The following is a 27121-nucleotide window of genomic DNA, read 5'->3' as shown; positions in this document are numbered from 1 at the left end:
GGGGCTTGAGTGAGTCCAGAGAAGGGCAGTGGAGCTGGGGAGGGGTCTTGAGGGTAAGTGCTATGAGGAGTGGCTGAGGGAGCTGGGAGTGCTGGGTCTGGAGAAAGGGAGGCTCAGCAGGAGCTCATCACTCCCTACAACTCCCTGACAGGAGGGTGCAGCCAGTGGGGGTCAAGCTCTGCTCCCAGGGAACAGGAGAAAACGGCCTCAGACTCTGCCAGGGCAGGTTTAGGTTGGACAATCGGAGAAGTTTCTTCTCAGAATAGACATTGGAATGAGCTGCCCAGGGAGGTGGTGGAGTCACCTGGATGTGGTACTCAGTGCCATGTTCTGTTTGACAAGGTGGCATTGAGTCAAAGGTTGGACTCAGTGATCTCAGAGGTCTTGTCCAACCTCACTGATTCTGTGGATCTGTGATTCTATGCGCTTGCATGAGACCACACATACAGCACTTCATTATTTGACTGTGAAAAACTAAAGGATTATGTCAGGCACTAATGGTTATGAAACATTCCTTATGGGCAGGTTACTCCACAGTTTTCTTTCTAAAGCCTTGAGCACATGCACAGGTGTGTCTGAAAGACCAACTTGGACAAATGTTGGATTTGGCTAATGGCTAATGTGCCTTAATATGGCATTTGATTTTGATATTGATGTAAAATATCTGGACAGAGAACCCTACTGGAATAATCAAACACTCTGGGCTCATAACTGCAAGTCAAGAACTCCATTGCCACTGATTTAACTACTAATGAATTTGGAGACATCTGTGTCTGAGCTGTTGTTTGGACTGTCCTTTATTCATTGCACAGAAACAGGAACTGCAGGGATGTGATTCATTATGTCCTAATGTACATCCCTAGATTTGGTTAGATGAATTGCTCTCTGAAAGTGCATTTTTCTCTGACTTGATTATCTATTTTCTCTGAGTAATTAGCTCAAAAGTAGCTGGCTACATCTTAGAAGCCTAAAAGTTGGCAAAATGAATCCTACCTTTTTAGTCTCTGTTTTTCATTCTGGCACATCTCTTCATATTTACCTTTGATTCATAGTACAGACTTTTTAAGCAAGCAAAATATGCCTCCTTGTTATTGGATAATAATTTATGGTTTTCACTGAAAAATAAAATTTGTGCATCAAGCTGATCTGTTAATATAACTGCTTTAATGGAAAGAAACTAGTATGACTGTATCTTTGATACTGAATCTTAAAGACACTTTTTCTCAGCATTTTCTTTCAAAGCTGGACTTGTTAATGTTCTTTGCAACCAAAGTCTTTCTCAGATTAATTAACTTCTCTTTGTGCAACCCCTTGCATAGAAGAGTCATGGTGTATGCCTACAGTACTGGCTCTACAGCACTACAGAGAAAGGATTGATTCTAATATAGAAATATCAGCCTAACCTTTCAATATCCAGAGTAAAGCATTTTGAGTGCCAGGTACTTCTAAATTGAAAGCTACTGTAATCAGCCACAATTTGAAAAGAGAAGGAGAATAGCTGATCATGTAGTGCTCTGTGAAGGTTTGTCCAATTGCTGAGGAGTCTGGGCATGTGTTCAAAACCCATGGATTGAAGCAGTGCCCATGCAAAGGAACAAGTCACGTCTCCTGTGACTGTCTCTGAATGACAACATGAAAAACAAGGGTAGTAGAACATTTATATAAATGTCTCTCCTGCTTTCATGTTTGAGAGTCTCTTCTGTTCTCTCTGTACGAGGAGAGCTGCAGTTGTCACGTTGTGTAGAGGTTTCACACACATGGTGTGGGATGGCTCTGTTTGTGTAACACATGTTATTAGGGGCAGCCCTGGATCAGGCACCTGCCTTGGGATTCTCTCTTCTGCTGCCTCCCACTTGTTCCTTGCCTGCTTTTATCCACTTGGGCAGAGAGCTCCACTGTGCAAACAACAGCTCTTCTGTATGTCTGTGCAATGTTTGGTGCAACATGGGTCATAACCTATTGCATTGAGAACAGTAAAAATAATTTCTATTTTAGAGTCTAAATTACAGGAAGGCAAAGGTAACAATATGGTACCACTGCAGTTGCCTCTCCTGCCTTTTGAATGAGGCTTTAAAGTAAAAATGGAAATGAGCAGCTGATGTGACCAAGACATTAATTTTTCACTCCTTCCCTCTCCTCCAGCACTTAAATTTAGATGTATCTCAGACTGAAACCATGTGTCTTGTTTTGGCAGGAATGCTACAGAATGGAAAGAAGTTTGATTCCTCCCGAGACAGAAACAAGCCTTTCAGGTTCAAGATTGGCAGGCAGGAAGTAATTAAAGGATTTGAAGAAGGTGTTACACAGGTACTAATAAATTGTTCTGTCTGAACCTGGAGTGGGCTGAAGGGTATGTGAGCTCAGCAGTGTCCAGGGCAGTGGTAACAAGACCAAGTGGAAATCACAGTGAAGGATATGAAGTGTTTTTGTGAAAGCATGGTGCATTTGAGCACAGTATTTCCATCCATCCATCCATCCATCCATCCATCCATCCATCCATCCATCCATTCATATCCATCCATCCATCCATCCATCCATATCCATCCATCCATCCATCCATCCATCCATCCATCCATCCATCCATCCATATCCATCCATCCATCCATTCATATCCATCCATCCATCCATCCATCCATCCATCCATCCATCCACCCACCCACCCACCCAGGGCTATCCCCTGCTCATGAGCCTTTCCCCATGGTATGCATTTGGGAGGGGAGAGGTGAAGTCCCCTCCCCAGGTGCCATGTAAGCTCTGTCCCTCTCCCATGGGCAGCTCCACAAACAGCAGTGGCCTCTAAAACGTTGAGGTTGCAGCTTTTTATGGAGTGATCTCTATTCTGCTACTGCATAGAAGCCCAAGCTGCCCTTTCTGATGACATCCATGAGCCAGCTACAGGTTCTGACCCTGACTGGATAAGGTACCAAACTGCACTGGTACATTTTTACTACTTCAGACTCCCAGCTACAAAACATTCACTGACCAGCCCTGTGCTGAGAGAAAGAAAACTGCCCTCAACTGATTGCAGTTTGAGTACCAGCACAGTACAAGCCCCAAATTACAATTCACTGCCAGGGCTTGCTTTTTGTGCAGTGCTCTGAGGGCCCCCCACACACAAGGAGTGTGATCAGGCTGCTCAAGAGCACGAGTGAATGAGATCAGGGTTCAAATTCCTCCTGACTTCCCATTTCAGGATCCAAGAGCTCAGTGTAGGAGGCAACTGTTCAAATACTCTTACAGGAACAACTTTAACAGGAACAAGGTCTTATGCTTAAATGGAGAGAAGGGAAGAATGCAAAATGAGACAAAATCCACTGAGAAATGATGCAACCATGCTTTTCCAGAGAGGGGTGGAAGAGACAAGGGTTTCCAGCCCTGTGGAGAAAGCAGTGCAAGCATTCCCCTCTCTCCAGCCAGAGAAGTCCATTTGAGGAATCCTAGACTGTGAAAAATACCATCTTCCTCTGAAGGATTTGAGTTGGACTATTTATTATTTGCTTTGCAGAAAGACCTAAGAGAGCTCAGGACTGCAGAGCTGTAGGAAGCAGAAGCCAGTGCAGATAAAGCAGCATCAGCAAGTGCTGGGTGAATCAAGTAGTCCCTTCCTTGACTGCTCTCACTCCCCAGCTCTTGTCCCTTAGAAAATAAGCGGCCGAGAGCCATGCCAGGAGCCCGTGTGGCCACAGGCTGCCCTCCTGCTCCTCCTAGTGGATCACTGACACAAGTCGAGCTCGTGGCTGTCTCCTTCCAGCCCAGGTTTGAGGGATTTGGGAAGTGTGCTGGACAGAGTCTCTTGGAACAAGGCAGGTCCCTGTGTCCAGCTCACAGATTTCACAAACCTTGGTGTAATGACTGTCAGGTGTCAGCAGGGTCTGTCTGCATTTCTCTGCTCAGCTTCTCAAAGTTCAAGTTTGCCTCATCCCTAAAACCCCAGGCATGACCTACCAGCTGCCTGCTTTGCATGGACACTTTGGAGCGCGGGACAGCCAGCCCCATGCAAAATCTCTGTGGGGACCAGGGGAGGCCATCAGCTTGGCATCCTCAGCCCCATACCATGAGTACTCCTCAAATGTGGGAAAGTTCATATCCCTATTTTTCTTCTACCCAAAGTAATTGACTCTCTAGCTTTGTATATTTCATAGAACCTGAAAATATTCTCAACCGAGAGGTATCACATCATCTGTAGTCCAGTGATGTGCCCAATCTTGGGAGAGAGGTCTGAATTAAAATCACTCCTTCAAATCAGGGGATGTTTCTTGGCCAGCGAATATTCTATCATCAGTGTATGAAGCACAAACAGCAGTTTGAAAATGTTCCAAAATACTCAGTTAGAAGATAACTCCACATCTCAGTGAGCAGTTCCCTTCAGAGCCAGTCTGGAGTGAGGGAAATCAGCATTCCTGCCCATCCAGGTACAAGGGCTCTGCGCCTGGATAAGTAGCATAAGTGAGAACTCTGCCCTGGGGCTTGGACTGAGTTTAGGGAAATAAGTGCTGAACCTGGCTGTGTTGAGCACCGATCTCTCATGAACAGAGAGCTCTGAGGGCCTTTCCCAGGGCCTGCTGATGGTGTTCCTTGTACCCTGTGCTCCACAGGAGGAGCTCAGACCTCCTGCAGCCTGCCCTGGTATAGGCAGGATGGACCAAGCATTGTGTTAAAAAGACTTTGTGTCACTTCCAGGCTGGTTCTGGCAGTTTAAATAACTGCTGTGAGAGTGCAGATCATTGAGGAGGCCCATGCCCATGTCTGAGCTCTTTGTGGCAGCTTCAGCTTGAAGTGAAACCACTTGGACTCGGAATCGTAGAGTGGCTTGGGTTGGAAGGGACCTTAAAAGTCTTCCCCTTCCAAGCCTCAGACTCAATAATCTTAAGGGTCTTTTCCAAACAAAACAATTCTATGAACACTCCTTGATTCTGTAAATCTGCCAGGTAATGATTTTTTTTGTTGTTGTTTGTTTTCCTCCTAATCCTGTTTTTTTTGTGTGTGTTCTCTTTTCCTTTCTCCGATGTCCAAAACACAGATGAGCTTAGGACAAAGAGCAAAGTTGACCTGCACACCTGAGATGGCCTATGGAGCCACAGGCCACCCTGGGGTCATACCTCCCAATGCCACACTCCTCTTTGATGTGGAGCTTCTCAGGTTAGAGTGAACCTTCCCGAGGGAGTTGGCTGGAGACATCTGTTAATAACCATCCGTTCCTTCCCACCTTGCCAGCGGCGGGAGGAATCTTCACTGGAACCCCAACCTTCCCTGCTCAAGCTGTCCTGTCAGTAGCGCCTGGCTCTTGGTTTCCTATGCCTTCCTTCTCTTTTCTAACTTTGTGGTGTCTGTATCTGCCTTTTATTAGAAGCTTTGCTCTGAGAAAAAATGTCTCCCGGTGTAACATTTCCGAGTTGTACATTTTATTGAATTTGCATGTACGAAGAATTCACGGTGATGACTGAAAATATATATAAATATAAATATATATATATATATATATATATATTCCTTATTGAAAAAACCACTGCCTTACTGTACACTTAAACCAAGAAAAAATAACCACAAAAGGTGCTCAAAAGAAAAAAATCCAATGTACGCCTTGTACATGAATGGGCATTAGCCAAACAGAGTTACCTGCGCTGCCACTTTTCTCAACTAGTACGTTCTGCTTGCTGCTGTTTTAAAAAAATACTGTCTCATTTAAGAGTTATAAGTATATATATAAAACAATAAAATCTTGATACTTTACCATTTCTCATCCTGTTTTTCTCTTCTGTCTAGTGGGATGCTCTTTACTGTACAAGAAGTTCTTCAATCATCAACCCATTTTTTGTTAATTTTTTCTCTTATATGAAATACATGTAGCTCCATGCACTGTTTCTATTAGAGATGGCCCAGTGGAAGATCTCTGTGGGACCAGAGGTACCAGGGATATGCAAATAAGGGGTGCTGGGACAATTTTCCTGACTCACCATTTCCCCTGCCTCTGTGGCCCCTCAACTCTGGCCAGAATTTGGCTGCTGAAGAGGTGGAAAGTGCTGCTTGTCAAAGACATGTAGTGCTGGTCTAATTATGTGCCTTTACAACAGCAGAACTAGTGTAATATTTTCTACTGGAGCTGAGCAAGGCTAGAAAAGATCAGGATTATGTGCATCCACCTTTCAAAAGAAATCCGAGCTGTGGGATGATGTGGCCACTGAACACTCTGGGGTTTTCAGGCTGTAGCAGCTGCTGCTGTTTACAAAGCCTCCAAACTGACCTTGTCCACTGGGCCTCTGGCACTTGAGACTCTGCAATATTTATTTCATTTGCTGCTTGTATGAATTCATGAAATGCTGGTTTCTCTTCTGGAGGCAGGAAAATGTGTTGGCTGTTAGCTACCTGGATTTGGGAGCAGGACCTGATCAGCAAGGCTTTCTCTGTGCTGTTATTTTGCCTTGTCTGATTTCTTTCCATTAGGCTCATTTTTCCTCTTTGCTGTAGAAAACCAGGGTCGTGATGTTACTTTTATTTAACTTGACTGTAAACTATTTGCATGGTTTTCTACTAACAGATGTTTTGATGGTCATATTTCAAGCAGTTGTGCTGTTTCTGTATCTGTGTAAGGAGAACACTCCCAGCATGAGCAGTCAGACAGCAAAGCTACAGAGATGACCCCAGGTGACACCTCCTGGAGTTGGGAGAGAGAATGAGCCAGAGAAGCAAGGTGATCTGGCCAGGGTCCATGGCTTGTGGTCTTCTCTCTCCAGGTGTTCATTTTACCCACAGAGCTGCATTTATTTCAGCTTGTTAATTAATAAAACCATAAATCCATATCTTATGGATTTTTATACACTAAGTATAAGTAAATCTTTTTCTCATTCTGCTTTCCATAAAGAAATGAAGGGATTTGCAGAACCCTTTTCTTGTTGGAAATCTCAGGTCACTGCAGCAGCTGGGTTAGACCTCCACTAACAGTTCTTTTATTTAGGGCATGCTAATTTCCTGTTAAAAATTGGTCATTGGATCTCTCAAGATCTGATGTCCACCAGCTTTCCCAAATAATTTGAAAAGGTCCTGCTCTCCTTTGCCACTGCCCTGGCCTCTGTTGCTGGCCTTCCTTTCACCACTGGGTCACAGATTGCACTTCCCAAAGTCTTGGTTAAAGGTGGTATGGCTCTGTTGTGCCTGTCAAACACAGTTTCATTCAGCACATTGGTCTAAGCTGCTCCTATCAATGGCTCAGTTTAAGTTAATTGCTTATTAAAAAAATGAAAAAAACCCAAAGTGTGATAGAATCACAGAATGGTTTGAGTTGGAAGGGACCTTAAAGATAATTTTGTTCCAGCCTCCTGCCATGGGCTGGAAGATTAAACAAGATCATTCAAAGCCCCATCCAGCCTGGCCTTGAACACTCCCAGGGATGAACCCTCCCAGTCTCTGTGGGGAACCTTTGCCAGTGTCTCACCACCCCTCACAGTAAAGAATGTTTCTCCTAATCTAAGATCTAACCCTGCCTTCTGCTAGTTTGAAGCCATTCCCCCTCGTCCTGTCACTCCATGTCCTTGTAAATAGTCTCTTCATCTTTCTTGACAGCTGTCTTCAGGTACTGGAAGGCCACAGTTAGGCCACCCCAAAGCTTCTCTTTCCCAGGCTGAACAATCCCAATTCTCTCAGCCTTTCCTCATGGGAGAGGTGCTCCATTCCTCTGATCATCCTGGTGTTCCTCCTCCGGACTTGCTCCAACAGGTGCACATCCTCTCTGTGCTGGGACCCCAGAGCTGGATGCAGCAGGTGGGGTCTCACCAGAGACCAGCACCTGCTTTGGGGCCCTTCCTGAATGTCCCAACAGGGAATGGCAATGCCAAGGGTTGTGTGAGTGACCCTGGAACGGCCTCATGCTCCCTCCATCCCCTCTTGGCCTTGCTGTTTGGGAGCTTCTGCTGCATCTGAGCAATGGACAGGGCACGGCTCTGCCCTTCTGCTCCTATGGGTTTCTCACCAGGAAACCCAGCACGTTCCTGCTGGGCTCTGAGAGCTGATCATACTTGATGTTATCACTTCTGTCTGCAGAGCTGTCACTGTGCCCTTCCCTCCTGCCCTCCCAGCACAAACCAGACATTACCCACTCTGTAAAATCCTTATTACAGATGGCTGATGAAGCTCTCCCTCATCGCCTCCTCTCTGCAGAGACCTTGGTTGGAAACAGGGACTATTACATTTTTCATGCCAATTTCATTAAAAAGAAAAAATCTGAAAGGAAAACTAATTGTGCTTTGTGATACTTAGGGAAATTAAGTCTTCAAGGAAATGTAATCTTCAGCTCTTTATTCGACTGCGAATGCGTTAATTTATTTAATTGTATCATCGATCAACACAGTACATATAATTATTACCTCTGTATAATAGAATGGAAAAAATTTACTGTCATTGCCTGTGTAATCAGATATACTCTTGTTACTAATTTCTAAATGGTTTCAATGGGAAAAAAATGACCTTCGAGTCTTAATTTCATGCCCTACTTCCTGAAAAATTAAATGGGAAGTGAGCACACACAAAACCAGCACAGATGCAGAGTGTGAGCCTGGTAACATCTGCTTTATTTGCTGCCCCTCTGCCATTCATGAGCTGAACTCATTTCCCTGTTCTTTGATATTACATTTCAAACAAAATCTTGAGTAGATCTCATCAAAACAGTCCTCTGGGCATTTCATTTCCATTCCCTCTGTCTTGCAGGTACAAATTATTATTTCATTTTACATGTGCAGGGACATTGAAAGCCCTGAACAGGCACTGAAGAAAAACTATGAAATGGAATATTTAATGAAAGGCGGCAGCTGAGCTCTCAGAGAAATCAAAAGCTGCTGATCTTGAGGATTCATTGAAGGAATTTTTATTAATCTTATTACCCTAAAGAATTGCTTTTTATATATGTTTTTCAAACAGCATCAAATCCTCATCAAAACAGACACTGCAGTGCAAGCACCATGCTCTCTGCTATTGACAGAAGCAATGTGGTATTTGCATATGATTTAAAACAAGGCTGCCAGCACGCAGCACCATTATTGGCACTCTGGTATTTATTATCAGTGTTCATTATTTATTAGAACCATAAATCCAGCATGGCAACAAGCACCTCCAGTTCTTGTTTCAGCAAGGAGCCTTCCCAATGCCCAGCAGCTGGTGTAAATGATTTCAGTTATCCAAGTGTTTGGATGTGTACTTATATATATGGCTCATATAAATATATATATTTATATATATATAAGATACATATTTGGGGGCAGAGCAGTTTGTAACCCTTGAAAAGCTATGGATGCTGACACAGAAGCAAATCCCCCAGGAGGATTTAATTCATTTAAAGATTTTTAATGCAACCTGGTTCTTGCCTGAGAGCTCTTGGTTTGTGTTAATCTGATGGGCAGCACCTGGAATCCAGGCTGGCCATGGAGGGACTGCTCACCTAACCCAGCCTCTGGGCTCCAGGTGTCCCAGTGCCTGCTCCTGACCTCAGCCAGGGTTACTGCAGCCTGCAAGGCTTCTTGCTGCAAAACCAGCATCAGTTTCAAGGGACAGATGCAGATTTGGGGGAATTGTGCACTAAGCATGGCCCTGGCTCACATCCCCGTGCCTGTGTGCAGGGGAAGGCAGGGCAGATCTGCTCCAGTGTGCTCCAGGGTCAGGCACAGGATAGGACTCCAAGCACCCACCCAAAGCTGAAATCTCACCTCAGCCATGGTAGCTGCTTTCCCCCAAAGCTGGCTTGGAGCTCACTCTTCATAAGCCATTACTGATTTATTAATTTGTAATAGCTTATTTGAGGAATGAAGAAAATAGGACCACTTAGTGCAAAATTATGAGTGTTTCGTTTCTCACTGGTTCCAGCTAGTAAATGTGAGTATTGCTGTGAGCCCCTCCCAGCTGTCAAAGGAGGTGCCCAGCACAGGGCAGTGCCAGGGATCTCCTCCAGGTGAGATGGGCATTGTTCCCACAGCTGGGCACTCCCCTGTCACACACAGGGACATCCCTGTGCCCACAGATGGATGTGCTAAATCTCCTGCCTGCATCAAACACTCAGGTGATGAATGACTCCCATCTAACAGCACAGGTTACAGGCAGGAGCACAGCCTTGATGAAGAAAAGCAAAATATGCATTTATTTTTTCACCAAATGGACACAGCATTGTTCCCGAAGTGACAGACTCCAACAAAAAAGTAATTTCAGAAAATAGAAGCATTCCTCTAAGACAGTACAATGCACTGAAAAACAAAACTGGGTTACAAATTCCAGGCAAAGTATATTGTTATCTGCCCTGGTTCTGCACAGGCTGGAAGCTGTCTGGTCAGGGAGTAGAACATCACATCCATGCCAATAAATCTTCCCAAGGCAGGATACTACCCACATTCACACAACTTCAGCTGGTTCAGAACACAGGCAAAGGTTATTCTTTCTCACTTCCAAAGATACTGGCTATGCACAGCCTGGATCACACTCATTTTAACACAAAGGACATGAGTACTGAAAAAAGAGCCAAAAAAAAGTAAATTTGTCTTCCTTCACCACATGCTACACCTAAAAATGTATGTACAGAAAATGTGTTACAGTTCAACCATGCCAAGTAGAAAACAATCACACTACAGGTATCAAAATGAAAACCTTCATCTGCTGTCTCATTTTGGTCATGTGTTCTTCAATTCATACCAAATCCTCAGTCCAAACCTGGGACACAAAACAAAGCCCCCATACACTTTTTTTTTTGGTAGTGTGAGAGCTGGGCTGTTTCACTGCAGCTGATCAGAGCTGGTACCACCACTGGGAACAAGGTACTTGGTGTCCTCTTATCAGCTGGATCCTTTTGAAAGCCGTTCATCTTCTACAGTTTGTGAAAGAAACTTTGTAACAAACACGGGCTTGGGGTTGCTTCAGTCAAACACAGAACCTGCTCAGTCCCTTCTTGAAAGCTCTTGCTGGAAGCAGGACATTGCAGCCTTTACCAGGTCACCCTCAGCACAGGGAAGCCATGTCGCCTTGGGGGATTTAATCTTAGAGCAGATTTCCCTGTGTTCTACATTTATTTAATCCTAATCTGAAGATATAAAAACTCATATTGCAGCTTATCAAATTCATAAGAGAAAAAAAATTACACTTTGTTAAGAACTCCTATGTTTAGGCCAGGAATTCGACAACAGGGCTTGAAAACAGTTTTCCAAAAAGGATCAGTTTATTTTGGTGGGTCTGTGTTAATTCCATATTTTTCCTTGAGAAGCTTAAGCTGTTCTTCTTTCTTCTTTGTGTCCATCTTTTGGAATGCCTGTAATAAGGAAAATAAAATATGTAAGAAAACAAAAAAAAAAAATCTTTCATCTCATGACAAGTTATTTGCCAGTATCTGCAACAAGCACCACTGTGAACTCCATCACCATCACACACACAGAGCACTGTTTGATTCTTGTCTGTGGAGAATGCCACAGGGCCTGGATGTCATCAATGACAGGGAGGACACAGAGAACTGGAGACCTTTTATCCATAAACAAGATCTCCCCTCCTGCTGCAGCTGTGCAACTGTGAGGCCTGTCCACCCTCTTCTCCAGAGTACACTCCCCACAAACAACTTTTTCCCACCCTTTGTCCAAAGGTACTTTTTTTGCACACAAACCACCGAGTAAATATGAAACTCTGACCATGCATCCCGTTGACTCCCTCTAACAGTCTGGACTCTGTTTCTCAAAACCACCCAAGCAGCTGCCTTTACAAAGTGATGCTGGGGCTGTTTCTTTGTGGCAGCTGTGCTCAGAGGGGAGCTCCCCAGCCCGGGTGCCCGTACCCTGTTGGCGTTGTAGTAGAGCACCACGAGGTATCTGTTGCACACGTTGAACCCCGACAGGTGGTCACAGGCGTTCTTGGCATCGAAGATGTCCTCGTACACCACGTAGGCTGTTCCTCTGGTCTCAGGGGTATTCCCACTGCTCAGCACAGCAGCATCAATCAAATAAAATCAACAAGAAATAGTTTATTTGTTTCACAGTGACTGAGATTAGATGAACCAATGCAACAGCACTAAAAAACAATTTGTTATTTTTTCTAGGTGTTAAATTACATCCCTGCTTTCCACACCAAACAGTTCAGAGCCAGAGACAACAGCAAAATGTGCTGTATTCTGCTCCATAAGGGAAAGGCACCTCTCCACAACTGGGTTGTTGAAGGGCTGCCATGCTGTGTCTGGAAGCAATTTAAATGTTTATTATAGCAATTAGCTTTTATTTAGTATTACAAGGCTGGGCAGTCAGTCAGTGGCTGCCTGAATCAGATGTGTCCCTAGGATGGAAAGATCTCCTGGCATATCACAAAGTGAATTTAAGAGGCAGAACAGCCCTGCTGGTGCAAGCCCACTGCTGAGGCACAGCCATCACCCACAGGAGCACCAATTCCATGTCCTTTTCCTGAGGGATGGGACACAGGTCTGGGCACACAACAGTAACGAGCCCAGAGGGGCTGCAGAGATCCCAAAGGTCTCAGCTAACAGGCAGTGACAGAGACTGCAGAGTCAGAACAACCTCCCTAAGATGCTTCTGAGAGCTCCCAAGGACAAATGGTATCACAAATGTCACACTGGAGTCTATGCAAAGGTGAGGAGGAGAATGGGATAAACTCTGCACAAAGCACAAAAACCTTTACAGAGGTGCTTTGTTCGGATTTCTGTGGGAAAATCCATGAGTCAGTAGCTCTGAACAAACTGCTGGGTGCACACACCAGAGCATCACCCCAATGGAGAGCCCCTGAAATGTCCTAATTGTGTCCCACTATCATGCTGTTCCAGCCCACATGTTTGCAGAAAACTTAAGTAAGTACTGGCTCTCCTTTATGCTCATTAGCAGAGTTCCACCTATTTAGCCAGGCAGTGTTTACACTGCCCCTTGTTCCCTCAGCCACTTCTCCAGTCACATCCACTGCCCTCCCTTGCCCAAGAAGGGTCTGTCTGGTGTCACATCCCAGTGTGACACCAGCAGCACGTGTCCCTCTGTGTCCTTTGCTTACTGAGAGCAACTCTGTAAAACTCACTTTACACAACAATCATTCAAACAAGTCACCCAGGGAAGCTGTGGATGCTCCATCCCTAGAAATGTTCAAGGCCAGCCAGCTTGGATGGGGCTCAGAGCACCTGGGCAGGTGGAAGGTGTCCCTGCCCCCTGCAGGGGCTGGAATAAAATGGTCTTTAAGGTCCCTTCCAACACAAACCCTCCTATGATGATCAAAGCTCAGGTCCTCAGCATTTGAACTAACCAGGAGAAGAACATCAGAGTTGCTGCAGACTTGTACAACCTCCACGCATTTCAGAACCAAAGGCACAGTCACACCTCCCCTACCCAGACATGGCATGGCCCGAGGACATCCTGTCTCTGCCACACAGGGCTTGCTGCTGTATTTGCTTCTAGTGAACAGATCCAGCAACAGCAACATCCCTGTTCTCCCACTGGTTAGCAGACACTCATAAAACAGGAAAGCTGTTTGTGCTCAGCTTCTGCCTTTTCTATTTTCACTCCAAATCAAGGTATAACTTTAGTTGTATTTGAGACTTACTTAAGCACACAAGACTGTCATATTTTATCAACCTCCCAGGGTTCATTTAAAATTTAAGTTCATTCTCTGCACCTCCCAGCAGAATCATTCTCTAACAAATTCACGTGTTAAGAGCATCTTCACATCCCCTCTGGCACTCGGGATGTGCTCCAGGGCATTGAAACCCGCTGTGAAACCCTTCACAGTCCAAAGGAACTGGAAACACTCACACTCTGATCTGCCGGATAGGCCCGTACTTCCCAAAAATGTCGTACATCTCCTCGGCCGTGATTTTGTACGGCAGGTTCCTGATGTACAGGATCCGGTTAACCTCCGGAGGGAGCCGGATCTGATGGGGAAAAGACAAACGGTGTGTTAGGCCCAAGGCACGTACTGCAAAGCTTAAACCCAGCAGCCTAGGGGCAAAATAATGGAATCACCGAGCCACGGAACGGCTGGGGCTGGAAGGAGCCTTAAATATCCCCCAGTCCCACCCCCGTGCCGCGTTCCCCTCAGAGCAGCGGGGTGCCCGGAGCGGGGCGAAGCCGGAGCCCAGCCCGGCAGGGACGGGACAGAGCAGGGCAGCGCACTCACGTTGGCTCGTTTGGCTGCTTGCATCGCCATGTCGGCGGGCGGTGAGTGGGGGCCGCGGCCTGGGACAGAAACACCGGCGGGGAAGGAGGCTGGGCCGGAGACAGCGGCGGGGACCGAGCCCGGAGCGGGGACACCGGCGGGGACCGGGAGCGACGGGCGGCACACCCGGGCCTATCCCAGCAGGCACCGCGAGCTGCCCTCACGGAACCGGATCTATCCCGGCGTGCACCGCGCGGGAAGCGGCCGCGCGCTCGCTCCCGGGCCCGCCCCGTGCTCAAGCCCCGCCCCTCCAGGGCGGCCCCGCCCCCACCCCCCAGCCCCTCAGGCCCGGCCCCGCAGGTTCGATCCACGGTGCCAGAATTGCGACATTAACCTCTTTAATAAACGCTTCCTGCTTGTCCTTTCGCCCTCCTCGCCACCCACGTGAATCGGTCCCGGTGTAGAGCAGACGCGGCGGGATGGCCGCAGTGCGGCCCCCGCAGTGACGGTCCCAGAGCAGCTACTGCGGCTGCCCCTTCTTGCCGCAAACGGGAATTTCGATGACGATTTTGCCGATGTTCCTGTTCTCCTCCATAGCCCTGTGTGCCTCAGCGATGGCGTGCAGGGGGTAAACGCTGTCCACGAGGGGCTGCAGCCGCGGGGAAGCCTCTCCGGAAAAATGGGGCAGCACCTCCTCTGTGAAGGCTCTCACCAAGCGCTCCTTGTACTGCGGAATAAACACCTGCAAGGTTATTTCCAGCCGCTTCTCTCACCGAGGTGTCTCAGAGCACGGCGTACAAAATGTACACAGCCCTCAAGGAGACACCCTCTGACATTCTCGCAGTGAGATAAAAACACCTGACAGGTCTAAATTACAAACAAGAAGGAAGCTTTTAGATTTATTACATCTTAATCGAATGAAATTCCCCAAAGCAAGTTGTGTGAGCTCCGTGCAGAACCATTTAAATCAAACTGATAAAGGTCTTGTAAATATTCAGTCTTAAACCATGCACAGAATCCACCTCAGGGCTCTGCACTGTGGGTCTTTTACTGTGACATCTGAGAATATTGCACATAAAATGAGTTTTCTTTGGTAACTGGGCATCCAAATGGCCTTGGTTTCTACTTTAATGTGACCTAATAGAGATTTTTATTTTCCCCTCCTCAGACTTGATCAAATTGCCTGATCACTGGAGTTTTATTTCTTCTAGGGCCAAATATCTAAACTATGGTATTCATGAAGCACATTAAGAAGTCCTGGGTGTCATTCCTCTCATTCAGGGAGGAATTTGATAAAAATAGAAAAAAAAATTACAACTTAATTCTGTCACATTTTCCAAAGTATGTGGTAACAGTTCAAGGTGGGCCTTTTTTAACAAGAATGTGTTTGATACATTTTAAAAGAAAGCTCTCAAAACTATCATAAATTTTAAGATCAAACTGCATACACTGCTGATAGCCACTACTTGCCTCCTTGTCTCGGGACCGTAACAGGCTTGTGTGGATGCTGGCTCTTTTGGAAATCAGCCTTGCCAGCAGATCCCCATGGACTTCACCTCCACTCAGCAGTCCATAAATGATCCACCGGCCATCAGTGCTCAGACAGTTGAGATTCTTCTCCCAGTGTGAGGCCCCAACACAATCTAAAATAATATCTACTCCAGAACCTCAGGTAGAAACAGAAGAGATTTCAGCAATGAAGTCCAAACTGCATTAAAGGTAGGATAATTTCAAGCATGACTAAAACCTTGTTATTTTTAGGTACAGCATTGGCCCTACAATTCTAATTTAAATCTTTCTACTGAAATTAGGAATTGGCACAGTGATTTGTAAGGAATTATGGAATCAGACACAAAAAAAGAATCATCAGTTACCCATAAGCAAACTCAGGCATAAACCACCCCAAATACTTAGAAAAGCTACATTTTTCTAACAGTTTAAGAATGAAGTGGCACCGACACAGATTGCCCAGAGAAGCTGTAGGTGCCCCATCCCTGGAAATGTTCAAGGCAGGTTGGATGGAGCTTAGAGCAAGCTGGAGTGTCCCTGCCCATGGCAGGGGGTTGGAACGGGATGCTTTTTAAAGCCCTTTCCAACCCAGGCCATGCTATGCTTCTGTGATGACTCAAACACCAAAATGTGAGGATTTGGTCCCACAGTTCCTTTGGGAGGCAGCAATAATGTGGCACTATATTTATGCCCCAAATAAACACAGCCAAAGACAGCCCATGTAGAAAACAGCACAGTTAAACTAAGGAAATGCCTGTTCTGGGCTGAGCAGGATATCAGGTTGTGCTTCCAGGGTCACTACTGTCTGCTCCCTCACCAAGTGACAGCTGAAACTGAGTCTGTGTCCACATGTTGGGAGGTTCATTTGCACTTTTACAGAGAGGTTTTTACCTTGGGTGAATTCCAAGACCTTTTCACTGAAGTCTTCATTCTTGTAGTTGAACCCTGCAGCCACTCCAGCGTTTGCTGTTGCTTCCAGTTTCTCCTGAGTTCCTGCTGTCACAATGGGAATGGCCTTGGCCAGTCTCACCAGCTGAATGGCTGCCATGCCAACCCCGCTGGCTCCAGCATGGATCAACACTCTCTCACCCTCCTGTACTTTACCTGGAGGAGGGCAGAAGGAAAGTGGTCACCCTTTGGGCATCACCTTTGAATTAAAACATGAACAATCTGGAAGATAGCAAAGAGGAAGTTGAAAGAGTTGTCCTTGACTGGACTTTGGACAATTGGACATCTTCGTAGCCTTCATAAAAGAGAGAAATCCAGAAGCAGCAGAGGTTGCAGTGTGCTGACAGGGTGTCATTTTCCCAGCCTCAGGGGAAGGACTTTGACTTGGCCATGTGCAGTTCTGGGCATCTGTGACCAAGACGCTTAAGTGAGGGCAGTCACAGCCTTTTTATACCATCAGTAGAAAACACACTTGGAGGATGTTCATACTGAGAAATCAGGCACTCAGCAATGGAGAAATACCAGAAATGCTGGGTGACATTAAAGACTAGTCCTACCAATCATTTTACCATCTATTGGTTGCTTTAATTTGTGTTTCACCAATTGCTTCTGTAAGTGAGGCACCAAGTAGCCTCCCACTGATCCCCAGGAGACAACACTGCTTGAAGCAAGTCTGCAGGGAAGTTATGTCTGGAACTTTTTGTTCCTTATTGGATCTTTCAGATGCTACTGCTGGAGAGTGTAGAAGAAGGATATTTCTCACAGGAGGAAAACTTTGGCATGTTTATTACCTCAGCAGCGTATTTTTAAAATGAAGAGTGTAGGCTTCTGTCTATTTTAAATCAGCTCAGAGTGGATTTTACCTACAAATAATATCTCTGGTAAACAAAGATACAAGCTGTTGCCTATTGTCGATTCACAAGCACATAGTGATAAAGTTCTTGGTATGGTCATGCATGCAGTGAAGCCAAATCCTTCGAAGTAAGATGTGTTTTTAGGTGTCTTGAAAAGGTGGGAATAATTTCAGGGTTTAGGCTCAATGGAATTTAGGCAAAATAGAGGAGAGCATCTTTAGCAGAAATACGAAGAAAAGTTTCAATAAAATATCCACAAGAATGCAGAAGTAAGCATAGTTGCCTAATAAGTAACTAACCAATAGTGAACTTGCCTTTGCAATATGTATGAAATTCATTAACACCAATATAAAGATGTGTACCTATCAATAAAGTTTGAAATTTACTGATCACTCATATTGCATGCCGCATTTCTCCCGCCACTCCCAACACATAGTGGTAAAGTTCTTGGTATGGTCATGCATGCAGTGAAGCCAAATCCTTCGAAGTAAGATGTGGTTTTAGGTGTCTTGAAAAGGTGGGAATAATTTCAGGGTTTAGGCTTAATGGAATTTAGGCTTAATGGAAGGTGTCCCTTGCATGGCAAGGGAGTAGAACTAGATCACCTAGTTCCTTTTCAACCCAAACCATTCAGTGGTTCAAACTGAGAAATACAGATGAAAATAAATTTGCCATCTTTCCATATCCTTCCTTGTAAATATGTAACTAGCAGGGTAGGTTAGCACTGGGGAGAGGTGGTCAAGATTCAAGGATTTGTGTCTGGCACACTGGATTCTGACCCACAAAACTAAAGTGACAGAGAAAAGGTTCTTTGAAGAACAACATTCAAATGGAGGCAACAAGGAGAGGATTTTGTGACAGAAAAGAAGATGAGCTGTTTTGGTGGGATGAATGGGCAAATGCACCTCTCACCTACAAAATGGAGCAGCTGAAATGCTGTTAGCCAGGCCTCAGGAATGGCTGCAGCCTGGATAAAAGTCATGTCTTTGGGGATTGGCATCAGGAGGCCTTCGGGCACTGTGACGAATTGTGCCTGGCCGCCCCCGGGGAGCAGAGCCATCACTGCATCGCCGATCCTCCAGCGGCCTGAGCAGCCGGGACCCAGCCCGGCCACGCTCCCAGCTGCTTCCAGGCCCAAAATGTCACTTGCTCCTTTGGGGGGAGGGTACTTCCCTCTCCTCTAAAATAAAAACAAATAAAAAGAGAAGGCAAGGAAGGGAAAACCACCAATGAGTGTAATTACCTGCAGTATTTTATTCATATGTCTCCAGCCTAAATTCCTATTTGTTTAATCCTGATTTTGCCCTGTGCATATGTTGCAGTAATTTGAGGATCTTCAAAATGGGAGCATTTTGCTTCCTAAGTGTTACTCTTAAAATAAGTATAAATTGAAATATTTGTGAGTTACCTCTCTCCAGGCTAATCCCTTCTGGTCTCCATGGCTTGCAGCTCAAACTAATAATTTGAATGTGAATTTGAATAAATTTTCTCCCACTGAAAGTATGCTATTGGAACATTTCCTTTTCATCTCAAATGCCCAGAAAAGGGTCTGAGATCTATAAAGACCAGAGCTTTGGTTTTACATGTTTTTGTTGAAAGGCAGCTTTCCACGCCAGCCCAGCACTGCATTATCTCAGATAAAAACATTTTTCTGCTGAATCAACAAACATCTCTTCTTTCAGCCCTATGAATTCTCCCATTCAAATGCTCACCAGGCTCAAACACTTTTAGCTCATCAGATCTGTCAGGACTTCACAGAGGGGCTTGAAAAATCTTTTTTGTTTTAAGGTGCATAAATCTGCTCAACCTACACGTACCTGGAGTAAATCAGCCCTATTCAGAGCACTGGCAGAGACCTTCACAAGAACTTCTCCTTCTCCTGGATTTGGTTTCATCACTTCTTTCATACAGAGATTTTCTGGGCCTCCTGGGCAATCAAAATAGGCTGCAAGCATTTTCTCTAAAAAAAAAAACCAAACAAAACCAAACTGAAAAAAAATTTTGCACAAATGCAGGCACGTGCAGTGGAAAAATCTTAGGTAAGAAAGGTAACAAATAGCTTTAAAATTCCTATTTATTTCTCTTGCCTCAGGAGGTGCTTGCTGTGTGCCTGATTTGCTGTGGTATAGGCTCTCACTGCTGCAGGAGTCTTTCAGGTACCTCCTCAGATGCTGTTCCTGCGATCCTTTTGGCACCAGCAGATGGGCTGAGCTGTCAAGCCTTCTCCTGCTTGGTAAAACCAAGTGAGGAACAGTCTTCTCTCTGCTCCCTGGGCCCTGGGTGGAAGGAGATGAGAAGCAGAGGCAATCACAAGGGGAACAGTTGTTAGTGCCTGAGAGCTGGTACTGCACTGAGTGCAGCACAGGATGGGCTGCAGGCCAGAGCCTCTTCAAGTGAGCAGCACTGTGTGACAGACCACCATACTCTCTGTAAAAACCACTGATTTCTGCACAGGAAAAGCTAAGTGCAGACCTAATTGTGGTAACACTGCAAATGCAGAATGATGAACAGCCTGAAACCCCAGGGATGTCAGTCCCCACAGGGTGGTGCTCTATGGCTATTTTATGGTGAATAAGCACTTCCAATTATTTGTATAAAATGCTATTTAAAGGCTTTTATTTCTGAGGCTGGCTGTCTAGTCATTGTTATTAACCATTTAATCCAGTCCCACAAAATTTGCCTGTATCAGCAAAAAAATTCAGTGGAAAGCTCACCTGATGCCACCCCATAACAATTGTTTCTGCAGTCTTAATTGGGTCCAAATTTAGTCAGTTAAGATATGAAAGAAGCTCCTGTCCCTCTTTCATCAGAGTTCATTAACCTGCTTTTTTATAAATTATTGTCTTTTTTCCTAGAAGCAGGCACACAAAAATGTTTAACCCCCCCCCCCAAAAAAAAAAACAAAACCAAAAAAACCAAGAGGATCTGAATATTTACATTACTCTGAAACGCACAGAAAACCGCAGAAACTGAGATACAAGTTTCCAACCATTTCAAGCTCTCAGATCTGCCAGCAGTGGCTGTAAACGACAATTTTAAGAAGCTCTGTGGCTCCGGAGCCCACTCCCGAGCTCACCTGTTTCCTGTAAGGAAGGACGGAGAGTCTGTGCCCCGGAACAAGCCCAGCCTGTCCTCGAGAGCAGAGTCCGATCCCAGTTCCTGCTGGCGCTCAGCTGCTCCCCTGCAGGCCAAGGCGAGGAACAGGGAGAGGCTGTTCTACTTTGGAGCGACAGATAGGAGGAGTCAGAAATACGAGCACAGCTCCCCATTGTTGCTGCGAACGACCTGGATTGTTCCATGGCTTGGCACAGAAATCTGCTTTCCCGCTTGGCCTTGCGGCAGAGATGGGCCGCTGCCCCAGCGCACCGGCTAGCTCGGCCTGCTGCCCGTGGCTGTGCCAGTGGGTGTGATGGGGTGTGCTCCGGCTGTGCAAGTGCTGTCACTTCAGAATTCTGTGTCTCAGACTCGATTTGCTGCTCTGGCACTGAGGGTGTGGGAGCTGTGCCAGCCCCGATGCCATGAAGGCGCTGGGGAGGCTGCCCTGGGCTCTGCCGTTCCTGGGGAACAGAGGTGTTCAGAGCTCGCTGGTTCACGCCCTTGCACCCCGTGTGTTTCTACCTGAGGGTTTGGAATCAGAATCAGTACTGCTCTAAAAGTCTGATGGTATCTCCTTGAGCTTTGCAGAAGGATCAGATCACACCTTTCTCAGTGTTCTGTTCACCAGCTCTTGAGTGTTTGATCTGTCAGGGAATAAAACTGACGCTTCAGACTAAAAATGGTATCTCATATGTGTGGGATTTTTCTGTGGATTTTTTTTTTTTTTTCCTGTAATAATGAGATTTTTGGGTTCAGGCTTTTAAACTCCTCTTTGAAATGGAACAAATCAAGTATAGATAAAATTCATTTGTTCTCACATGACTTGAAGAGCTAATAATTGATGTGTTTCTGAAGATGGAAAGATCATGGAGCCTGGTCTACAGTGCACACAGCCTGATTCAGTGCCAGTACTGGCATTTTCCCTCCTCCACTGTCCTCAGAGGACTTTGCAATCCACTGCAGTTTAAAATAACTTTCTCTTGCAGTCATTGACAATGCAAATTCACATGATAAAAATATGTTTTATTATTTTATTATTCAAGGATGTACAGGACAGTCTGGAAAGTGTTAGTTTAGCAATTTCCTTTGTCCCTTGGGTCTGTGGCCCCTGTGTAGCTATAATGCCATTAGAGAACTTACTGTGTGTAGTGAGATTGGTAACTATGTTATCTGGAAGCAGGCTGAAATACAGCATTAGAAAGATAAAGCACAACATCTTGAACCAAATAGTGAAGACATCACTTTCAATTCTGTTAAGAAACATAGAGTGCAAATGCATAGGGTAGTCCTTTTATGAGAAGCAAGGCCACAATTGTTCTTGAAAAAACAGAAGGGAGTTCAGCAGCTGTAATGTTGTAAAGCAGCAGTTTCTTATTTAAAGCTTTGAACTTCTGTACTTTATTTCTTAATGAGCACTCTTGAGGTTGATGAAGTCCAAATTTTCTGTTGATTCAGCTACCTTTCTCTCTAAAGTAGTCTGCTATAATAACACAGGGACATAAATAAATAAAAATTTTAATCAATGATTATTAAAGTCATGTCCAGAATTGCTGTAATGGAGATGCTTTTTTTCAAGTAAAAATCCCCCTTGCAGTGTACTGCACTCAAATGATGACAGTGCTGTTTCTATCTAAAAATATAAAATACCTGTATTTGTGAGGTATTATCTGCTCTAAAGAATAAACACTAAACAGAACTTCAAATAATTTTCAGAAATATCTTGTAGCATGCCAAGAAAAGTTACTTTTCTTTTTTTTCCACAAAGAAATAATTCAGGACAGCAAGAGTAAACTCCAAAAAATAACTACTGCAAATCTGGCCCTGGAAATACTTAGCATTAGTCTTTGCTAGGAACAGTGGCCAGTTTTGAGCAATGTGACTATTAGCAAGAACAAATAACGAGTGGATATTGTTACAGGATTTTGAAAGTGCTGGCATTTTTTGCAATCTTTCAGCTTTACACTTTCTGCCTTCGTCCCATAGCAGAAAAAAAAAAAAAAAAAAAAAAAAAGAAAGCTCACATCAATTATGATATGGCTCCTGAATTTATTACTGAGCCAGCCAGGCAGACAGTTGTGCCTTTTGGATCTGCTCCAGCTTTGTAGCTTTGTGTGTAGTCCTGCTGAAAAAAATAAGATGGAGCCAGTCTGAAGTTAGATTATAGGAGAAAGCCTTGCTGTTAGATTTAATAAACCCCATTCCCCCAGGCTCTGCACTGGGGCCAGCTCTGTTTAATGTCTTTATTGATGGTTTGGAGGAGGGGACCGAGTCCATCCTCAGTAGGTTCCCAGACAGCACCAATCTGAGTCATCTGCTGGAGAGTGGGAATGCTCTGCAGAGGGATCTGGACAGGCTGGATCCATGGGCTGAGGTCAATTGTTTGAGGTTCAACAAAGCCAAGTGCTGGGTCCTGCACTTGGTTCAGCTGCTGTCCCCTGCACTGCCACAGGTTGGGGCAGAGTGGCTGGAAAGGTGTTCAGTGAAAAAGGACCTGGGGGTGCTGGGGACAGCAGCTGAACATGGCCCAGGTGGCCAGGAAGGCCAAAGGCACCTGAGCTGTACCAGCCATGGTGTGGCAGCAGGGCCAGGGCAGTGACTGTCCCCTCTGCTGGGCATGGCTGAGGCCACCTTGAGGACTGGGCCCACTTCTGGGCCCTCAGCTCAGGAAGGACATTGAGGGGCTGGAGTGTGTCTAGGGAAGGGAACAGAGCTGGGGAAGGCTCTGGAGCACAGGTCTGAGGAGGAGCAGCTGAGGGAGCTGGGAAAGGGGCTCAGCCTGGGGAAAAGGAGGCTCAGGGGGAGACCCTTCTCTCTCTGTACAGCTGACAGGAGGGTGAAGCCTGGTGAGGGTTGGGCTCTTCTCTCAAGTTACCAGTGATAGAACAAGATGAGATGACCTCACATTGCATAAGCGGAGGTTCAGATTGGATTTTAGAAACAATTTCTTCACCAAAAGGGCTGTAAAACACTGGAACAGACTGCCCAGAGTCACCATCCCTGGAGGTACTTGACAGATCTGTAAATGTGACACTGACAGAGGCGGTTTAGTGCTGGGCTTGACAGTGCTGGGTTAATGGCTGGACTCCATGATCTTTAGGTCTTTTCCAGCCGTGATTCCATGGTTCTGTGATTCTGGGCACAGACAGAGCTGTCAGTGGATAGAAGAATGGGCTTGTTTCATGTGCTGTATCAGTGATAGTAACTTGGCAGCTACAGGTGCTTTCACTGCATTGTTTCTCCAGAATTAGGCAGAAAATATTTCTATAACAACCCCTGGTATTTAATCTAGATCTGTGTTCCCAACCAGCATCCCAGTTCAGGCACAGCTTTGGAGTTATTGTATGGGCACACCTCATTCCATTCCAGTATAGGTGTCAGGGCCAGAGAATGGACCTACATCCATCTGCTTTACAGTCAGGATCACTGAGCACAAAGTGGTCAAAAAGATCTTCAAAACACCACTTAAATGGCATCTTTGTTCCAAAAAATCAAATTTGCAATCACCTTGCAAATCAGCTGAGCTGTACCCCAGCACGGGACTCTGAGGCTGAGAGAACAAATGGATTTAGTAGAGTGCTGTGCTCCCTGCCATTATTTCTGCTTTGTGCTCTGATTTCACAGAGTTTCCACCTCTGCTGTCACTTCCCAGGAAGCTCTTGATCTCTCACAATAAAGCCAAAGGTCGATGCAGAGACTTGGCTTTATACCAATGATAACTGCATTTTCCACATGCTTTTTGTGCTGGCAAGGCTGTCACTCAGCAAAGCCTGAAGTTGGTTCATTTTCATTCTGTTCTGTAAAAAGAGAGATATATAAATGTTCATTCCCCCTCCCCTTCATACTGGAAAACATACTCTGCTCCATGTGAAATTCAGGAGTTTCAGCAGGAGAAATGTAAGGCCCCAGATAACCAAAATAACAATAAAAACAACAGCATGAGAATTGACCAGCAGAAAACTGGTTCTCTTTCGCAGAAAGGCCATAAAAGTCCAGTTACATTTTTATAGTGTAAGTATTAGTGATTTTTTTCTCCTGGCATTAAATTTTCATCTTGCTGAAGAAACAGTCCACAGTGAAAACACTAAGAAATGAGATAAAACTTGCTACAACCATTAGATCAGAGCAGAACAAGGGAGTTGAGGGGGTTTTGCAGGCTGGGCTTGACCCAACCCAAAAATTATTTTCTTTTAAAATAAATAATCAGTTCTAGCACAGTGTGGGAAAATTACTGGCAGGAAATTAAAGAAAAGTGAGAAGTATCTTGGGGCTAAAGTTACACATTATTACTACACATTATAACTATGAAACTATGGGGAAAACAGAAATTGTCCAGCAACATCTTTTCAGTGTTGGAGAATCAAGGCATTACATTTTTTTGGTCATGATGTGTAGTGGAAATTATATCATTCATATCTGCCTAGGTTGCTGAAATCTTCCCTTTTATCTCTAGTAACTAAGCAGTAGCTTCTATTAGAAACATTAATTCAGCAGGAGAGTGTTGTCATTATTTTGCAAAGGTTCCATATTGCCAGAGTTTCATACCTCCTTGATGCTTTTTGCAGGCAGCTCCTCCAGGCACTGACTCTCCCTTGCCCTCACAGCAGCAACTGACTCCAGTTCCCCTCAGCCAACCAATCCACTCTTTTATAACAGTCTGCTGATTGGCTGCAGCTGTGGCCTGTTAACATCAGGCCTGCTCCTAATCCTTAGTAATTGCCTCAGCTGCAACTCTTTAGGGGATAAGATTACTTTCTGTACCACCTTCATTTACTTATATTGTATCCCCCTACAGGAGAGTGAAAGAACACCAGCTGATCATGGGTGCATTTGGTGCACTCTAAAACAATGTTTCTTTGGTCTTTCTTGTATCCAGGCCCAGCTGTGGATGCAATTGATGACTGCTGCAATTGTAAGAGGAAGTGAGGAAGGTACCTTACCCACTAAAATTCTAAAAGTGCTTTGGCAGGATAATGGCGATTGAGTTTGGAGAGAAATTCCAATTCTGGTGGTATTTAGTCAGTTTTACCTATGATGCCATTGACAACACAGCCACAGCTTTTTTGTTGACTGTCCACAATCCTTGGGTGTGTATTATATACCAATCATTGTGTGAGGGTTCAATCACAGTGGGACTATACTCTGGGAGCAGAGAGCATGGGCCCAAAAAGATGGAAAAAAATTGGCAAGGCACTGATGTCATTGTGCAAGAACAACAAGGAGTCATTTGTGAAAGTAACACAAAGCTTAAGACATTTGTCTTGACACTGAACAAAAATGTTTGTCATTTTGAGACACATCCCAGGGAAATCCCTGAAAATGTTTTCAATTGTACAAATTGGTGACAGAAGCATGAGAATTCTTTGTGATTCCATGGTAACTCTTAGATAATGTTAGTGTAGCCACAAGTAATCACTCAAATGTTTGTGTTTGTAAATCCATTGAAATCATGCAATGTGGTTTTATTTACTCAGCTCCTACCACATCTTACCAGTTATTACAGTTTAACTCAATGCTGATTCAAGACCTGCTGCCCACACCCATTGGAATGAATCTCACCTTGAGCAGGAAACTGCTACAACATGAAGACTCAGAACAATTGCTGAAACAAGCTCAAGAAAATGGACAAAGGACTCTGGTCCTTGCACATCACAATGTGGAGAAAATAGATAATGTTTTGGAACCAGCCAAGAAAGATGCAGAACAGTGGTGATGAGATACCCTCTTCAGATGATCACCAACAACTGCTACAGGAATTTGTTGTATTCATATTAACCCTTTTTCCTTCTGTCTTGATAAAGGTATTATATGTTAAAGTTTGTATTTTTATGAGACAATTAGCCTATTGACCATCCCTACAAATATCAGATAATCAATGCAATACAAATGCTTGAAACATTCTTGAACTCCATTTGGATATTGGGAAGCTTGAGTGACTACAGTCATGGAGTTGATTAAGTGGGAAAATGGGGGGAAATTAGAGGCATCTGTGTAGGGGGATATAGTGTGGATAAATAAAGGTGGTGTAGAATGTTCTCTTACCCCCTAAAGTGCTGCAGCTGGGTTAATTACCAAGGTTAGGAGCAGGCCTGATGTTAACAGGCCACAGATGTAGCCAGTCAGAAGAGTGTTATAAAAGAGTGGATTGGTGGGGACTGGAGTCAGTTGGCTGCTGTGAGGACAAGGAAGAGTCAGTGCCTGGAGGAGGCGCCAATAGGAAGCATTAAGGAGGTATGAAACTCTGGCAATATGGAACCTTTGCAATATAATGATAATAGAACTCTTGTACTGTAATGACTGGGGGGAAATCTTGAGGCTAAAGTTATAATCACATACCAACAGAAGCTGTAACATTAGGACATTTTACCTTACATTTTAGGGTAAAAGGCAGTTGTGATTTTAAGGAGGGAATGCAGTTGGCAAGCACCTAATTAATTCCATGATAATTCCTTATGCAATGCCCCTTGCAGCCTGAAGAAAATGCTGAGGAGGGATCAAATGGAAGGTGGAGCAGGATGGAGACCCCATGGCTCTGTTGTGATTCCTGCAGGAATGGGAACTCGGTGGTACCTCATAGCTGACAAGCTACATGGCAGCTGCCAGGCCCAGGATGGAGGAGATGTCCT

General features: G+C 44.9%; 3 protein-coding genes across 6 annotated transcripts in view; 1 reads left to right on the top strand and 2 right to left on the bottom strand.

Annotated features, from left to right (window-relative positions):
- FKBP1B (FKBP prolyl isomerase 1B) overlaps positions 1 to 5730 on the top strand; it is a 45078-nt gene extending 39348 nt beyond the window's left edge. For 2 of the 3 annotated variants that reach the window (XM_005485092.4, XM_005485091.4), the window contains 2 exons: positions 2195 to 2307; positions 5021 to 5730. In XM_005485092.4, coding sequence (XP_005485149.1) covers positions 2195 to 2307; positions 5021 to 5149 — 242 coding nt within the window. In that variant the 3' untranslated portion in view covers positions 5150 to 5730. The remainder of the gene's footprint in view (positions 1 to 2194; positions 2308 to 5020) is intronic. The other variant, XM_074538025.1, reaches the window with a different exon arrangement.
- A 4364-nt stretch (positions 5731 to 10094) lies between these two features.
- On the bottom strand, positions 10095 to 14357 carry SF3B6 (splicing factor 3b subunit 6). Its single transcript, XM_005485090.4, has 4 exons — positions 14113 to 14357; positions 13749 to 13867; positions 11786 to 11924; positions 10095 to 11272 (listed from the first exon to the last, which is right to left on the bottom strand). Exons 1-4 carry the CDS (start codon positions 14140 to 14142, stop codon positions 11183 to 11185), a joined length of 378 nt encoding a protein of 125 aa, XP_005485147.1. The 5' UTR covers positions 14143 to 14357; the 3' UTR covers positions 10095 to 11182.
- TP53I3 (tumor protein p53 inducible protein 3) lies at positions 13749 to 20636 on the bottom strand. 2 transcript variants are annotated; one of them, XM_014265660.3, is made up of 8 exons: positions 20479 to 20636; positions 19490 to 19678; positions 19220 to 19362; positions 18315 to 18582; positions 16492 to 16704; positions 15562 to 15758; positions 14486 to 14818; positions 13749 to 13867 (listed from the first exon to the last, which is right to left on the bottom strand). In XM_014265660.3, the coding sequence occupies exons 3-7, from the start codon at positions 19355 to 19357 to the stop codon at positions 14612 to 14614; spliced, it is 1023 nt and encodes a 340-aa protein (XP_014121135.2). In that variant the 5' UTR covers positions 19358 to 19362; positions 19490 to 19678; positions 20479 to 20636; the 3' UTR covers positions 13749 to 13867; positions 14486 to 14611. The 2 variants fall into 2 exon arrangements, with proteins under 2 accessions (XP_014121135.2, XP_014121136.2); XM_014265661.3 differs by having other exon boundaries at positions 19563 to 19678.
- Positions 20637 to 27121: the final 6485 nt, after the last annotated feature.

Source organism: Zonotrichia albicollis, chromosome 3, assembly GCF_047830755.1.
Source record: "Zonotrichia albicollis isolate bZonAlb1 chromosome 3, bZonAlb1.hap1, whole genome shotgun sequence".
In the NCBI taxonomy this organism is placed as follows: Eukaryota; Metazoa; Chordata; class Aves; order Passeriformes; family Passerellidae; genus Zonotrichia; species Zonotrichia albicollis.
Note: the sequence above shows the minus strand (reverse complement) of the source record. Positions and strands in the feature narration are given on the sequence as shown.